The sequence below is a fragment of the Carlito syrichta genome, unplaced genomic scaffold (assembly GCF_000164805.1).
Source record: "Carlito syrichta isolate Samal-C Ts95f unplaced genomic scaffold, Tarsius_syrichta-2.0.1 Scaffold308105, whole genome shotgun sequence".
Lineage (NCBI taxonomy): Eukaryota > Metazoa > Chordata > Mammalia > Primates > Tarsiidae > Carlito > Carlito syrichta.
The window spans coordinates 324,980-342,807 of NW_007252201.1; the positions used below are offsets into that span (position 1 = coordinate 324,980).

The 17,828-nt window shown below is 38.6% G+C and overlaps 1 protein-coding gene across 1 annotated transcript in view; it reads left to right on the forward strand.

Moving 5' to 3' along the window:
- Positions 1-8,481, forward strand: part of LOC103267337 (nuclear autoantigen Sp-100-like) — a 51,698-nt gene extending 43,217 nt beyond the window's left edge. Inside the window, exons 9-12 of the mRNA XM_021716001.1 lie at positions 4,698-4,772; positions 5,580-5,633; positions 6,834-6,920; positions 8,456-8,481. Coding sequence (XP_021571676.1) covers positions 4,698-4,772; positions 5,580-5,633; positions 6,834-6,920; positions 8,456-8,481 — 242 coding nt within the window. The remainder of the gene's footprint in view (positions 1-4,697; positions 4,773-5,579; positions 5,634-6,833; positions 6,921-8,455) is intronic.
- The last annotated feature ends 9,347 nt before the right edge of the window (positions 8,482-17,828 follow it).

Consider the following 17,828-nt stretch of genomic DNA (forward strand, 5'->3'; position numbering starts at 1 on the left):
TTATACGTGTTTCATGTGTGCTTTAAAAAAACACACATTTAAAATTGCTGAGAATAGTGTCTTCTATGTAGCAAGTAAGTCAAGTTTGTTACCTGGATGATCCAGATTTTCTGCGTCCTTACTTATTGTTTGCTTGCTTTATCAGTGACTGAGTTACAAGCTTCCACTTTGACAGTAGATTTGTTTATTTCTCCTTTTAATCTTGTCAGTCTTTGCTTTATATATTTTGTGGCTATTCTGTTAGGTACAAATAGATTTATTTATTTTTATTTTTTGAGTTGGAGTCTCACTCTGTCACCCAGACTGGAGTGCAGTGGCCGCTCCCGGCCACCGCAGCCTCGACCTGCTGGGCTCCCGCGATCCTTCCGCCTCAGCCTTCCAAGTAGCTGGAACTACAGGCGCGCGCTACCACGCCCGGCTAATTTTTTATTTATTGTAGAGATGAGGTCTCGCCAAGTTGCCCAGGTGGGTCTCGAACCCACGGTCTCAGGCATTCCACTCACCTCAGCCTCCCAAAGGGGCGGGATTACAGGCTGAGCCACCAAGCCCGGCAAGTACAAATAGATTTAGAATTATTTTATCTTTTGTGTGAATTGAATCTTTTATCATTATGTAATGTCCCTCCTTTATTTCTAGTGAGGTTTTCTGCCTAAAAGTATACACCAATGTAGGGAATGTACAATTTTACCCTCTACCTGCTTTGATTTAATGCCTGGGGCTTATAAATTAAACTGACAAAAGATAGATTAACAGGAGAAAAAGCATACAAATTTTATTTGATGTTAATATTTTTACATGGCACAGGGAGTTCATAGAAAGAAGCAAAAAGCCCAAAAAAGCAATTTGACTGAAGGCTTATATACCATTTTAACGAAGAGCAAGAACTTATCAAGATGTAAAGACAAAAGAAAAGGATTTGAGGTTGGGCATGGTGGATCATGCCTATAATTCCAGCGCTTTGGGAGGTTGAGGTGGGAGGATTGCTTGAGCCCAAGAGTTTGAGATCAGCTTAGGTAACACAGCAAAACTTTGTCTCTACAAAAAAAATAAAAAATAAAAATAAGCTGGGTATGGTAGTATACACCTATAGTTCTAGGTACTCAGGAGACTGAGGCAAAAGGATCGCCTGAGCCCAGGAGGTTGAAGCTGCGGTGAGCTGTAAGCACACCACTCCCCTCTAGCCTGGGTGATAGAGTGAGACACAGACTCAGAAAAAAAAAAAGATAAGAGAGAGAGAGTGAGAGAAAGGATAGGATTTGGGCTAAAGGTGGTAAAATACAGGAAAATGACAAGGAAATATATGGGGAAAACTAATTGAAGATAAGGATTGTTTTAGTAAGATTTGTTTGTATAGACTAACTTTGGCTTCAACTTTTCATTTCTGGGGATAAGAATGTTCTCTTCCTGGTACCACAGGGGCACTTTTCTCACTGGAAACAGAACCTGCTTTTAGGCAGAAAGATGTAAGGAAGAGACATCTTCCTGCATCTGCTGTTTCTCAGTTACTGAATGCACAAAATAATTAGTTTGCCAAAGTGGTATATTCTCATCCCCCTTACTAGTTTAAAATTTTTTTAGGAGTTTAGTGTTTGCATGTCATATATTATTTCATCATTTTATTTTCAACTTATCTATCTTCATATATTTTATGTGTCTATTATAATCAGCTTATAGTTTTTTTAAACTCTACTTTGAAAATGTTTGTCTTTTAATTGAAGTATTTGTTTTATTTACTTCTAATATAACTACTAATGTATTTAGATTTAAATTTACCATCTTTCTATTTGTTTTTTGTCTCGTCTGTTTTATGTTGTTTTTCATCTTCTTACTTTCTTCTGGAATTAAATTAAAATTACACTATTATTGCTATTTTTGTTTATCAATATCTAACAAACAATACTTTTTTTTTTTTGAGTTGGAGTCTCACTCAGTCGCCCAGACTGGAGTGCAGTGGCTGCTCCCGGCCACTGCAGCCTTGACCTGCTGGGCTTAGGCGATCCTTCGGCCTCAGCCTTCCAAGTAGCTGGAACTTCAGGCGCGTGCTACGACGCCCGGCTAATTTTTTGATTTATTGTAGAGATGAGGTCTCGCCAAGTTGCCCAGGCGGGTCTCAAACCCACTGGCTGAGGCAATCCACTCACCTCAGCCTGATTACTTCCCAGACAATTTAAGCGTTTTAGAAATTGCTATTTCATATTTCCTCAGTTAATTTACAAATTTTATGAATATTAGAAATAAACTCACTTTGAGAAAAGCTACTTAAAAAAATCAATAAAACTCTTGATATTCATATGAAAAAATATTTTTCCCCACAAAAATATTTTGTTTTCTATATACATTACAAATAGAAAATTATTTGTTTGAAAGATTCACATAGTAGTAGTAGTAGTTATGTTACTTTTTATTAGTTAAGTTAGGCCATCTGCTCTAACAAATAGACTCCAAAATATAATATGTTCAAACACAATTTAAGTTTATTTCTTTCGAAGCAGCTTAAGGAGCCACAGGTTGGTTAGATGGTAGTGGTTTGCTGGGGAGCTCTACTCCATGTGATTATGCAGTCTTAGGCAGATGAAGTTTTTGGCACTCAAGGCTTCCAAGGGTATCTTTACTTTGGGGACTGCCATCAAATTCAAGGAAGAGGAAAAAGTATGGAAGAGTACATGTGGGAGGAGTTATGGACCAGCCTTGGAAGCAGGCACATCTCTTACATGGATGATCTTTTAGCTAGATCTCTCATAGGCCACGCCTATTTGCAAAAGAACCTGAAAAATATAGTTTAGATGTGTGCCTCGGAAGAAGCAGAGAACACAGTTTTGGTCAGCAACTAGTAATCTCTCCTAAACTTTGTCTCACCCTCAAGTATCCCCATTCATCCCACCTTCCACATGTAAAACCCATTTACCCTCTTTCCTCATGCAGCTCCCTTACAAGAGATAACCCAAACTCCTATATAATTATTGCATACAGGTCAATATCTACTTTGTTTTTGTAAGGTACAGTCCTCTTTAATGGGTCTAGGTGATGTTCTTTATGTTTGGTGATATAATAAGATTATTAAATCTAATCTTTTAATAAGATTATTTTCCTTTTTTTTGACTCCCAGTGGACAGAATAACCCCAATACAACTACTGTCTAGGAAATGGAGACACACAGAGGCCAATGGTTTATTATTAATATACCAGGCTATTATGGAAGTATTCCCTCTCCTCTAGCAGTAGAGGAGATTCTTGATTCTGCTGTCTTGAAGGAATTCTTCTAACTCTGCCCGCTTTTTTAAAAAAAATTTTCTCCTTCCATTTTCCTTGTTGGTCACATCTGAAGTGGCCCCAAGTGGCCACTGGGGAGCATGCTTTTCTTGAGCACTGAATATGTTCACAGCTTTCTGTTAGTTGAAGTTTGGGTGCCTGAGGGTTGTCTTAGGGGTTGAATAGTTAAAAATACTTTTAGTCCAGATTCATGGTTCTTTAGGCAATTTTATTAAAATCTTGCTTGACTTATAATTAATTCTTCTTCCATGAATTCCATGTATTTGAATCAACTGCCAGAGTTTTCTCCTAAACGGAATCCTTAAGCCTGATTTATTTATTGAGTTCCCCCTCCCCACGAAGCCATTCTTAATTTAATGATATTCTCTTGAGGACATCTGATGCTATAGGATTAGGTGTGAAGGCCTTGCTTGATTTAAGATTTATCTCAAAGCTGAGATCCTCTGTTTGATTGAGAAGCCATAACTGGCTTTTTGTTGCTCAGAGCCTCTTTCAGCTTCATCTTTTACTTTTGGAGTCCAGAATATTTTGGTTTTTCCATCCCTACAAGAACCCTCTTTCTGAATTCTTATGAACTCCATTCACTTTTGTCCTCACATGAGCCAATTATTGCTGAAGCTTATCTCTCAACTGTAGTAAGTTTTCAAACCCAATGAGTAGCAACCAACAGACACTATTGATATTCTATTTTCTAGTTTCTTTTCTAGAATTACAGGTCTTGGAGGGGCTATATTTTTCCTCCCAAGATATATCATGCAAGAAACTTACTACACATTTTGCAATTGCCTAATGAGGAAATCAATTTGTTTTTAGTGCTCTGATATCAATTTCCTGATCACTAAGCCAATGGGACATATTTTAAGTTTTTATTATGGCAATACCTCCCTTTCAGTACCAAATTTCATAACTTCTATATTCAACTTTATAGAATAATTTCTGTAATAAATAGACCAAAAATGAGTGTTAGCTCAAGCAAAACTGAAGTTTGTTTTACATTCTTGTAAACAAGGGAGTTCCATGTTGATAGAGGATGAAAAGAATAGGCAAGACACATTTCACTTATTTGAAGACCCTGGTTGATGGAGGTTCTAGTGTCTTTAGCACATGCTTCCCAAGGTTTCCACGTGTGAGCAAAAGAGCAGCAGCAGAAGAAATGTGTAGAGCAAGGTGAAAGGGTAAGAAGTAGGAAGAGAGTGAAGCGTAAGAAGAGTTTTATAAGACAATGCAAAGTCACCTCACATCATAAGTCAGAAGAATAAATAAAGCAAATTAGGGTGGCTTGCGGACGGATGTAGTCTATCCCTGGACTTTTCCAAGTTTTTTTCAGTTATCCTCTTCTTCTTTTTCTTCTGACATTTTCTTCTGAGTTGGTCACACATCACACACCCTAAACCCTAAAGAATTTTATTCCTTTCTTTAATGATCAGCAGCTGCTATTCTTCAGGAAATAATAAAGAAGAAAAGGTTCAAGAAAACAGATTCTCCACCAAGAACTTGGCCAGGTAAAGAAGATGAAAACTGTAACTGGGAGTCTGAACTTCCTCAGTGTGTCCACATGACAGGGCTCCAGTGACTCCTTGGATCCATTCTCTGCATCGTTACTCTATGTTTAAGAAGATTTATCCTTTGATTGAATATGCATATTCATGTATAGATGTTTTAGTTTAAATATGCAAGCAAAAGTATGGTATTTTTAAACTACATATTGTCATTGCCTCTTAATACTAAAGGTTTTTTGACTTTATGTTGTGATTTCCATGTCTGTTCATATCTCTTCTTCCATGAAGCACAGAACACAAACGTTCTGCTGGTCAATAATGTCCTTTGGGCACAAATGTGGAAAAGACTTCAAAAGACAATTAAAAAAAAAATCTAGTACCAGAAGGAAAAGCTACATGTTAACTATTTCTAACCCAAATAATAGCTTTGAGAAATGTCTTGTAGCATGTCATTGACTAATGTAATAATTTTTCAATGTATTTTTGCAGAAATGTAAGATATTTTAAAATGCAACCTGAAGAGTAAATTAGGATAAGTATTGTCTCTGTTTTATAAATGAGGAAATCGTGGCATATAAATGCCTAAGGCGATTTATTTTTGTAGTCTCAGTGAGATTTAAAGAATGAACCAGGACTAGAATCCTGGACACCTAAAACTCAATTCTAGAATAGAGAAATGCCTAAATAAGACATATATGATAATGAAAACATCATTAAAATTTGAGTACATTCTCATGTGCAAATTGCTATAAGCTTTATTGCTCTTTTTATTTAATACATTTTGACTTCTTATTTCTTCTATATTTCTAGATTCCGGAAATGTTAGAAACATATCTTCCTTGGGAGAACATATTTGGAAAAGATGTAAGAGCAACTATGATTTTATGATGTTACTTTTGATTTGCAAAGAATTTATTCTATTTTCTTTGTTTTTACCAATTTAAAAATTTGTTTCAACTTTAAATTATTAACATTTTATCCTTCTACTTAATATTAGATGATTCACATTTTATTCATCTACTTAAACTTTATATATAATATATAGATTATTATAATTAGAAGAAACTATCTGCTGTAACAAATAATCCCCCTTCCATTGTAACTCGAACACATAGAACTTTATTTCTCACTTATGTAAAAAGTCTAAGGAGGTTACCAGTTGGTGAAGGCAGGATGTTCTGAGTAGCTTTGCTATGCATAGTCAATCAGGGACCTAGGCTGATGGAGACTTTGCCATTCTCATCCCATGGCTCTCAAGGTCCCCTGGGGATTAGCATCAAATTTGAGAAAGAGGTGTAGGAAGTACATCATATTTGTGCATATTTCTTTGGCTAGAATTCAGGCAAATGATCATCCCTCACTGCAAAGAAACCTTGAAAAGACCAGCTGTGTGCCCTGGAAAAAGAGGGGCTGAGTTTTTATGGGCATCTTGCAATTTTTACCACATGTTTCCTTCCCTTCTTGATTTGCTGCTACACGATCTTTCCAGTTTCTGATATATCTCTTCACTATCTGTTACTTGATCATGAAGACAATGCCATATATTTCAGGTTTGTGTATGGATGGCATCCTCTCAGGATAATTGCAATAAGAAATAGGCCCCTAAATATTTATTGACTCAAACACAGGAAGAAGTTTATTTCTTGCTCACATAGTATAAGGTGGTTCCTGATTGTTGGGGGTCTTTACTCCACACAGCTATTTAGGGACTCTGGCTGATAGAAGTTCTGCCTACTTCAATATATGGCTTTCAAAGTCTTCATGGTGAAACAGAGGCAGAGGTATAATAAACATGTAGGGACAAGTGAGAAGAGTAGGGTCTAAGAAGAAGGAGAGCCAGATTAAGTAAAGGTGCTCCATGTGGGTGAATTGTTATTAGTTTCTGGTAATAGTGACTGGAACAACATTCAGGCAGTATGAATTCAAAGGGCAGACCGAGATGACCTTGTGAGTTTCCCAGGTGTTTTTTTTTTTGTTTTTTTTTTTAGTTTTTCATGAGTTTTTTTCTGGGTTACTTCATTAGCACACACTGAGACTACTAAGGGGTTTCTTTTCTTTGTGCAGTGATTAGAAGAGGTGACTCTTCCGATTCTATTATAAAAAAAGAGGAGCCCCAGGAAACCTCAAGCTCAGAGCCAATCATTAGACAAGGTAAGAAAGTTAGGGTTGCAAACCATTGGTGGTAGTTTACCAGTTTGTATCCAGAGATACTGTTCTTGCAATGGGCTCACTTTAACTTGGGATTTCATTTTCTACATTTTCTTTACCTTCATTTTTAAAATGCAGGGAGTCATGGAATAATGTTCACATTATTAGGTAGATCTTATGGACTGAATATATGTAGCATATATTAATTTTCTTGAGAAAAGATAAGGCAAAATATTTTCTATCCTTTTAAATTGAATGTATGCATATAATGATTTCTACCATCTTGCCTACCATGTTCTATAGAACACAGATAGTTACATTATTCTATTACTCAGAAACTTGAAAGACCTTTTTAGACAAATGATCTGTTTAGTTACTGCTAGAAAGACAATCTTCCAGTCAAAAACCCAAGTGATAGCTATTGAAATATATCCTCCAGCGTGATATTGGCTTATTATAGTGACTTTCCAAAGCACTTTTGTGACCAAAATCTAACTTTATCACTCTAACAACCTAAAGAGGTGGGAAAGAGGACAGGCATTACCCCTGCTTTATGATGTGGAAACTGAAGCTCATAAATATGTAAGTGTCCTTTACAAGTTCACATGGAAAATTAAATGTAGAGCTGAACCCATACCTAGAACACCTATAACTTAATCCAGTGATTGTCCCTGAAAAATAAAAATAAAATTTTAAGCCCTCTGATCAACTGAATTGGATCCCTCTTGGCCAAGGAGAGTCCAGAAAAACTAAAAACTAAGTTTCCGGCCATGATGAGATGAGAAGTCAGTTATGCCTCAGTATACCCCTTTCTTACTATCACCAGACATTTTTTCCTAAGAATTAAAGGGAAACAAGTCCTGGAAAACAAAGAATAGAAGATTCCTATCCTGATTTCAACCAACCATCTGATGCTCTGACCAGATCCTATTCCTTTTCACGATTTTGACATAACGACTAAACTACAAAGCAGTCCTTCCTAATAAATGTCCACTGACCACAGACTGGTTCTGGCTAGTTTATGGAGGCTGCATATATAGCACTTTTGTGTCCTGTGTTTTACCATTTGAGTACAGAGCCTAATTTGACCTGACTTTAATGTCTTCACCCCAAAGTGAACATGAAATGTATGTGACATATATATTTGCTTACCCTTCCTCATGAATATTCATAACCCCTCCCATAACCTGTTAAATATGTATATTTAGCCAACCTGTTTAGCATGAAACTCTTGTCTCACCCTTCCTTCCTTGAAGTGATTGCTTTCGGTCTCAACAGGGAGCTCCACTCCCCAGACCGCTGTTTGTAAATCATCATAAGAAATAAAGTTCTTCTTTCCCAATTATAGATCTTACTATTTTAAATTAACATGCATTTGGGATTTTTTTTTTTTTTTTAATAAGAAAGGCAGAGACAGAGCTGATTTATCAAAGCATCATTATGGCCACCATTCTGTCTGCAGTGTGAGTCGCCACATGATTTCATAACTCTTTTATTTATAAGCTCCTGTTTTTAACTCCTCCCCCTTTATTTTCTAGATGCCATGAAGCAGGAAACAAAGTAGAAAAGAGACCTACTTTTGGAAATACATTTGGAAAAACACCAAAGAACAAATAAGAACTTATAACACTATGCATGATAAACGCTTTTCTTTTTTTTTAAGTTGGAGTCTCATTCTGTCGCCCAGGCTGGAGTGCAGTGCCACACTCATGGTCACCCCAGCGTTGACCTGCTGGGCTCCAGTGATCCTTCCGCCTCAGCCTTCCAAGTAGCCGGAACACGCCTGCTAACACGTCCGGCCAATTTTTGATTTATAGTAGAGACGAGATCTCACCAAGTTGCCCAGGCTGGTCTCGAACCTGCGGGCTCAGACAATCCACTCTCCTCGGTGCTGGGATTACAGGCTGAGCCACCGAGCCCAGCCAACATTTTTTTTTTAAACAGAAGATAGACTCTAATTGTTATATGTTTCCCTACTAAAAATAATTTTATTTTGGTTTTAGATGATTCACATTGTTCGCTTTGTAATGGTTAGGGTAGAATATCTGCACTAGCACATAAATATATAAAGGGCAATGATTCAGGTGTGGCGGAAACTGATTTCTTGTTCAGGCAAACAGCCCAAGGAAGTTTCATGATGACACAACAACTCTTCTCCTTGGTCAGAAAGTGTCCAGGTTGATGAAGAGAGTCTCTACTGCTTTCAACTCATGGTATCCAGGATCAGCCTGGTGTGAACATACCCTGACCATGTAGAAAATAGCATGGCAGATGAAAGGGTGAAATGCCAAAATAGAATAATTTAATGAAATAATCTTAGCTACGATGCAGCCATTTTAACACTGCTTGCTCTGTCATGCTTTCTTAAATTACTTAGCTTGTTCTCTAATCAAGGGCAAAACTGTTTTCCCAGTGATAGCCATTGAGAATTGTTTTAAACCCTCTCCCCAGCTTGTTTTGTATTAATTAGCTTTTCTATTCCAAGTATTTGCCTCCAGCCATAAGAAACCAAGCTAACCTAATCTATTGTGAGCAGCCCTTCCTGAACTATGTGACACAGACAGACCCCATCACCATGGCAACAGTTATGTGACTATACATAGCTGTCACATAATGCGACACCCATCGACACCCATCCGCCTGCCATCTATCAAGTCAGTAACTGTGCTTACTTGCCCCTTCGTGATGACATGAAACAGACCACCACTCAAACACCTTAATCACCTGCCCCACACCAAAGGAAAGCCTTAAAAAGCATTCAACCTCAAATGGCTGCAGCCATTGCTTTTGTTAAGTCCTGCTCCTGCCGGGCCATGTTTTTCCCTAAGTTTTGGCCCTTCTCCCCACCTTGGAGAGGTGAATCTCCTCTCTCTTTCTTTCAAATTTACTTTCTAAATAAACTATATTTTCCAATCGAATTTCTGTGCAATTCTTTGCATCTTATTTGCGGCACTGGCTCACTGACCTAACATCTGACCTGTCCTAACAATTTGGAGGTCCCATCAACACATTGCTGTGCTCTCTCTCACTCTCCTCTTTTCCAACCTGAGTCTCTAGGTGAGGTGTTTGGCCCTTTTCTCTGCTACTTACTCTTACTCTTATCACCTACGATGACCTACAGTGAATGGGCCTCTCCCTGTCACCTCAGCCTTTTCAGGCTCGAAATTACATGGCTGATGAGTTCATGTGCTGCCCTATTCCCTGCTAGGAGGTCTTTAAACGTGACCTGAGAGGCTTGCTTCTGTCTCCATCCAGGTGTTTTTTTTTTTTTTTTTTTTTTTGGCTAGGGCCTGGGGCCCTCTGCAGAAATCTTGGCCAAGTCACCCAAACTCACATGTTGGAGCAGCCTTTGCTGGGGCCTGGGGCCCTCTGCGCTATGGAAGAGGAGATGAAGGAGATGCCCTTTCTTCCTTGTTAGTCACATACTCAGGCTTATTCCACTTATCCTCAGGATGCTGGCTGAGGACATGGATGGTTTTTCTCTCTTTCTGGCCTCTCAGGAACTGCTCTCTAGACCAATCGCTCCCTCCCTTCAGTACTCCTCATGGGAAACCCTCAATATGGGGTGGCTAAGGCTCCCCCCATCCCCAACTGAAATGCATTCTGAAAGGTCTCAGGACCCTTTCCCTAGAGGGAAACATCTGCCCTAAGCATCTCCTCAATGTCAGCTAGGCGACCAGGAGGTAGGCCCAAGGCAGATTTCTGTCTCTGATACTTTCCTTCAACTTGACCTCAAGTCACCACAAGGGCAAATGGTCTGAGGTTTGCAAAATGGTGTGCCTCCCAGACCCCTACTTCTTCCTGTGACATACTCCTTCTAAGTCCTCCTTTAATTACCTCTTTCCTGCTTTCCCTCTAACAACTCAAATCCAGCCTCCTCATCCCCCTCCCTAGTGCCTGATAATACCCCAGCAGCGGCAGCAGTAGCTGCAGCAAAGTCAAACCTTGTGTGCTGCCCCTCCCCCTTCGCCTGCTTGCACTCACTTTGGACTTTCCTGTAAACCTCTCAAACCTGTTCATCAGCTTCCCCTTTAAACAGTAACTGGGACAAAAAGTATTAGTAAAGTTCACATTCCTTTTCCTATAATAAATTGGGGAGGTGAATCTCCTCTCTCTCTAATTTACTTCCTAATTTCTGTGCAATTCTTTGGATCTTATTTGTGGCACTGGCTCACTGACCTAACATCTGACCTAACAGCAGATATTATGGGGCAGGCTTCAAAATAGGCCATCTCACTTCTGTATACATTCCTTTGGTTAGGAGACACATGGCAATACTAACTGAGGAGAATGGGTGCTGGTCTTTAGGAAATGTAGTCATGTGGCAGGATGCGGCAAATGCTCAAGATATATTTTTTGTAGGATTGAGTGAATAAACACAGAAACACATATAGCTGGTTTGGAATCAGCAGTTGGCCTCATGGCAATCACCTGGAATAACTCCTAGTGGCAGGAAGAGGGGTTGTTAGCAATTAAAGGCATTTTCTTTTAAAAGGCAAGTTGCAACTTTAAAGACCTGCCAGGTGCTGGGCAGGTTTTGTTTAAAAAAGGCCAAAATGGCCCAGAGACTGACCATTTTATGGAAATGGAAAAGAGTCTTATCTAAACCCCCCCCTTTTAAAGTTGACGGTTAACAAGCCTGCAGTTCTTGAAAACCATTTGTTCTTTAAAAAATCTGATTTTGCTGAGTATAATCTTGTAAAGTTCCAAAGAAAGTATGTAATCACTCAACACGACCCCCTCCCTTACCTAAACAAGGGTATAAGACCCCACTTCTCCTGTTCTGGGGTGCTCGATTTGGACCCTTGGGCCCGCTGGGATGGCCAGCGTAATAAAATGCCACTTCCTATAATAGTCTCAGTGTCACGATCTATTTTTCCTGCTACATTTCTGGTACATTGGCTGGGAAATGGGGAGTTTGGAGATGGTGTGTTCCACCTCCTTTGTCATCGAGGTACGACCTCCAGAGCAACGGGAAGGGCAATCTCGCCTGGCGTGCAACGGACCTTTTGATCCATAGGAGGGAGGCCCCTCCCGGTGCACTGAAGCTCGGACCACGAAAGCACAACAGCAACCAAAGAGGCAAGGAACTGGCACAAGGACGACCACCTGATGGAAAGGATAGAAAGACCACCCGATGGAAAGGGTAGAAATAAAGGCCTTTGCATAGACCTGCCAAGGGATGGCAGAATGGGAGCTTGATCACCTCCCGGAGCCTGGTAGTAATCTTCCAGCCTGAAGGAAAGGGCTGAAAGGCAGTAAAAGGAAACACTGTCTAAAGATGAACCCGTAGGCTCCTAGGATTAGGACGGAGAGTTAAAAAATGTGCCGTGTGCTTGTGTGTGAATGAGACGGATGGTGGGGGGGGCTCCGCATAAAGCTAGTCTGCGTTGGGGGTGTACCAACCTGCCACTTGCTAAGGGGTGTCTGAGATATCTTCGCGAGGAGTATGACTGGAGGGGGACAAAAGCGGATGTTTCCCATACCCCTCATTCTCTCATTTGTGTGTTTCTGACATTTTAAATCTGCTAAAAAAGCTGGTTGAGTTATTATGCTTTGTTTGATGGGACATGTCGTCTTTTAAAAATTTGATTGGCACATGTTTCTTTATGTCATTTTATGTCTCCCTTTATTTGTGTGGTGTTTTCTCCCATCCCATTGTCACTGTTAAAATTTCTGCCTTTTGTTGTTAAGGCTGTGAAAATATTGTCTGTTGCGTATAAGTATTACCGGTTATTTTAAATTCTTTCTGGGAAACATGTCCCCTCCCTTCCTTAGCCTGTGTTCTCCTTCATAAATTTTGAAGGAGCCCATTCTAATTCACCTATAAAAAAACATAGAAATGTCTCTTATATGCTACTTAGCCTTTTGCTAACTCAGTGCAAGTTAATGCTAGCCCTGGAGAAAAAAAAAAATTTGTAATCTTTCTCTGACAACTAAGGGAATAAATAAGCTGTTCTTGTTTTCAAATGCTAAAAGCCAGGTTAGTTAAAAGTAAGTCTGTTTCTAAAGGTTTAGGCCTTGCCTAAGGTCATAATCAACTGCTTGTCCCTGTAAAACTGTTGGGACGTCTCTTAGAGTCTGGTAGTGTATGTTGAGGCCCTACTTTATATTATAATGCTAAATAACACTAATACTTGTGTTTTTGGCTATGCTCATTTAATTGTCCACGTCTTAGGACTAAGGCTGTTGTTTAGTAATTCATGAGGATTTTTGACAATTTTGCTTGTTCATAATTAGGAATAAGTAGAAACAGATCATTTTACATCTATGTGGTCTGTTCACTCTAAAAAGGTTTTGTACCAGGTCATTTTTATAGACATCATTGAAAAGTCGTGGAGCAAAAGAAAAAAAAAGGGGCTTCCAGAAAGGCTGAGAACCTCAGTCTGGGAGAAGCCATCAGGGTTCCAGGGATTCCTGGCATTGCTGTTTACACTTTTTTTTAGTTATTTGTTTGTTTTAGAATTCTCCTTTGAGGAATAAATTGCAAGTGTTCAGAGAAAATTCTGGGTTTCAAGAAACGTGACCAAGAGAGTGCGTAGTGGTCTGTGTCCTCAGATACCCCGATAGGACAGATTTTGAATGATTGGAGCAAATTAAAATTATGTGGTTTAATAATAATAATAAGTGTCTTATTAAAAAAAATCAAATTTGAACTCACTACAAGTTAGCAGATAATAAAATTTGAAAAAGAACAAAACTATCTGGCAATTAAATCACTTTGTAGACCTAAGGAAAAATAAAATGGTCAAAAGTTCTGTTTACAGAGACATTTAAAAAATTTATTTCACTACTTTGCAAACAAGATTATATCCTATAGAATATTAAATGCCAAACTCCAGAGGCTTAACTCAAGACTAGAAATACCAAACTCCCAATTATAAAAAGCCTCTAAAGTTCTTAGAAACTGAAACATTTTAAAAAAAAAAGGAAAAAAACTCCAAAATGAGCACCAGCCAGAGGAAAGGTAAACAAATTGACAGTTGCCACTAAAGGCAAAAGCTCCAGCCACCCAAAAGAGGCCTAATAAGGATAAACCTGCTAAGGGAGATGGTATCAGCTGCTATGAATGTGGGCAATCTGGGCACCTAAAGCACAATTGTTCTTAATGGCCTAAGCCCCCAGAACCTTGTCCAATATTCGGACTAAAAAGTCATTGAAAGAGATGGTGCGGCCTCTCCCGAAGGAGGGGGGAACACCTAGCTCGGGAATGGTGGGTGTTGACTGAAGGGAGAGGGGCACAGCCCAGCACAGCACTCTGTATGCCATCCACCCAGAGAATCCTTGGGTCTGTATAAATGTGGCTGGGGCCCAAATTAATTTCTTAATTAATACTGAAGCTAAGTTTTTAGCCCTTGTGCTCATACTGAACTTCTTCCTCCTAAAACCTGCTCTCCAGTGGGATGAAAGGTGTTCCAAAAACTAAATGTTTCACCTAACAGTTACTAAAAGGTAAATTCAAATTATGACTGTAAAAGGTTATCTATAATTTATAGATAAATTAATAAATAAAAAGGAAAGCAAAATACAAAGGAAAGATATAAAAAGGTTATTGATATACAAATAAGGTTTTAGTAAAAAAACAACAAAAAAGATATATAAAAAAATATTTTTATCTAAAAGGAAATCTTATATGGTACATTTCTGTCCTATAATAAAGTAAATAGTTATGAAAATTTTTAAAAAGGGGGTAAAAAACAAAAATAAAATGGTATAAGCATGCCAAAAATGATATAAGAAAAGTTTATTAAAAATATACATACAAAAAAATTCTATAAACAATCTAGGCATAATAAAGTCTTTTCTAGATACAAGTCTCCAAACATTTTAGGATTTCTCTTCAAATTTTATATAGGATTTACTTAAGTGCCTAGTTCAAATTATAGTCTAAAACAATCTGTCAGGCTACCATTATAGTCTAAAAATACAAAAGATGGTACTCGTAATAAAGCCACAAAAATTAAAGTTTATCATTTAAGTTATGTTAATAACTTTGGGCCTTATAGCTTTTATACAAAAAGGTAATCAGCCACTGCCTACAATTGTCAAAATGTAGGCCTGACTTTATTCCTTTTATTGAGCTAAAATCCAGTAATTTCATGCCCACATAATGGTCATGCAAAAATCCCAGCCAGTGCCTGCAAACAATGCCACTGCTAAAACAAATCTGGATGCCTCAAGTCAGACAGGGAGAGATTTTTGATCTCTGGCTAGACAGGAATGCGCCCATTATCAGCTCTGAAGAAATTGCAGAAGACAGACCCTCACCCCTCAGCACCGTAAATGATTACGGGATTGAAAAATCTCTAAAGAATAAATAGTTGAGACAGGGTAGCTAGCACAGGCTAGACATAAATAAATTTCCTATAGGTAGGTTTTAAAAGGCATTCAGACATTTCTACTGCAGGCCAAGTGACAACCTATACCACCCCTTGGCAAATCCAGGAAAAACTCCATCAGATGTAAAACTAGGACAGTACAATCTTTCAGTTTGTGGGTTAGCATAATAATCACTAAAAATCCTTTAAAGACATGAGTAATCTAAACATAGGTATTTAGTATTGCATCACTCAGGAGCCAACTCCCTGAAATGGAATTTGTTAAACCTTTAAAATTGTTTAACTGTAGGCCTTTGAAAAAAAAGGGGCCACAAACATAAATGCTCATAAAAAAAGTGTTGTCTATTTAAAACAAATTTTAATCATAGTTTATAAGCTTATTTCCCTAGACACTTCTTGGACCAGAAGAAACTCAAGCATCCAAGGGGAGTAAGTGCTGCTAAAAATTAAAGAAAAAAAGAACCCAACCAACAACAACAACAACAAAAAAGGACCCTAAGGGTGGGTCTGGTCCTATACTAGTTTATAGAATTTAAATACTTAACTTCTCTATCATGATAAAACCCCTCTATGAAGTCTCAAAGGGGGGTGAACAAAAGCCCCTGCTATGGAGAAAGGCCCCAAAACAGGCCTTTGAATAAAGTAAACTGGCTTCTCGCCTTTTAAAGTTCCTTATGGGTGGCCACCCCCTCTTGTTAGGGACATACAAAAAAACATAAAGAAATTAGAAAGTCTTGCCCTAAAACAGCAAATGCAAGCCTCAGGTTCAGTCCTAAATGCTATCCATTGTCAAGTCAGAAAACAATTGCCAATTAGTTAGACTACTGATGCCCATTCTTTTAAGCCAGGTGATATGGTATGGGTGAGAGAGTAAAATGTACAACCTCTGAAGCCCCTCTGGAGGGGGCCATTTACTGTTCTTTTATATAGCAAAACTAAGTTGGCCTTCCAGGACTGGGAGTGCACCGCAGATTCAACAACACCCCTTAAACTGACCTTCCAAAAAGTCAAAATTTCTCAAGCCCTGCTCTAGAAGCCTGAAAATTCTCCAGCCCTGCTTCAGTCACACACTGGAAGCTGACTGATCTATCACGGCAGAAGATTGAGGATTCAGCTTAAGAACTCAGCGGATATTGTTTTGCTTTGTGAACCTTTATATTTGCTAAACTGTTTGTCATTTTAATTGCTGTAAAACTAACTTTATTTGCTGTAAGATTAACAGAGTTGTTCCCATTAAGCATGTTAAAAAAGGGTTTCACTAGTGTTCCCATTCTTTCTTATAATAAAAAATGTTTCTGTGCTTTTATGTATTTGTGCCTAATTTGGGTATTTATTGCTTCCCTTACACACCCAACATGTACGTGTATAAAAACTATCTGGTTAGACATAAGAGTTTTCCATTGTTATTCATCCCAGCCAAAAGTTTGTTCTGGTGGCCAACAAGGCCTGTTTGGTATTGGACATCTGCTTATGCAACTAAATCTTCTCAATGTACTAAAGGGCTATTTTGAACATATAAAAAAGTTGCCTATGCCCAGCTCCCAGCATTGTAAAAAGACACATGTACCATAGGAATAATCCAACCAGGATTTTTCCTTCTGCCTAACCCAAGGGGGGATAAACTAGACATTCCCCTTTATAAAGGCCTCAAAACACGAGATGCTCGATCCCTTGACCAAGTTCCTAATATAGGAGGGACCCAGGTTTGAAAAAAATGATAAACGGCCACCCTAAAAAATCTGATTTTGCTGAGTACAACCTTGTAAAGTTCCAAAGAAAGTATTTAATCACTCAACACGACCCCCTCCCTTACCTAAATAAGGGTATAAGACCCCACTTCTCCTGTTCTGGGGCACTTGATTTGGACCCTCGGGCCTGCTGGGATGGCCAGCGTAATAAAATGCCACTTCCTATAATAGTCTCAGTGTCACGATCTCTCTATTTTTCTTGTTACAGTCAAGCTCAGGAAGAAAAGGAAAACATGAATTTTGGAATTTGGGAAGTAATTCTACAGTGCTTTGAAAATTAAAAGTAAAATCCTAGACACCCCCAACTGACTGAACAGAGTCTTTCTTGGCTAAGGGAACACCAGATAGACCTTAAAAATTGAGTTTCTAGCCATGTTGGGAATGGGAGGTCAGACATCCTTTTTTTATACACCCTTCCTTTTGTAGTTTAGACACATCAACTGACCAGCATTAATGTTAAAACAGAGATCATAAGACTGGTAGAATGGACTCTCAGTGGCAATAACATACCAAATTATAAACAATGCCAGGCAAGGATTAAGTCACACAACCCTACAATTAAAGAATAGACTATGTTCTAACTGCCAGTAGATTTTTTTCCCTTAGCAGTTAAACAAGTGCTGGCATTGAGAAAAGCAACATTAAGACAACTTATAGCTCATCCGCTACCAGATGCTGACTGCTGATCCCTGTTTTACAAGCCATAACTATAGCTTTGACTGGGCAAGAGATTGATTTCAGTAACTTTCTCCTGATAGGAAGACCACTGACTGTGGACTAGTTCTGGCCAATTTATAGAGGTTGTGCACATAAGTGCCTTCATG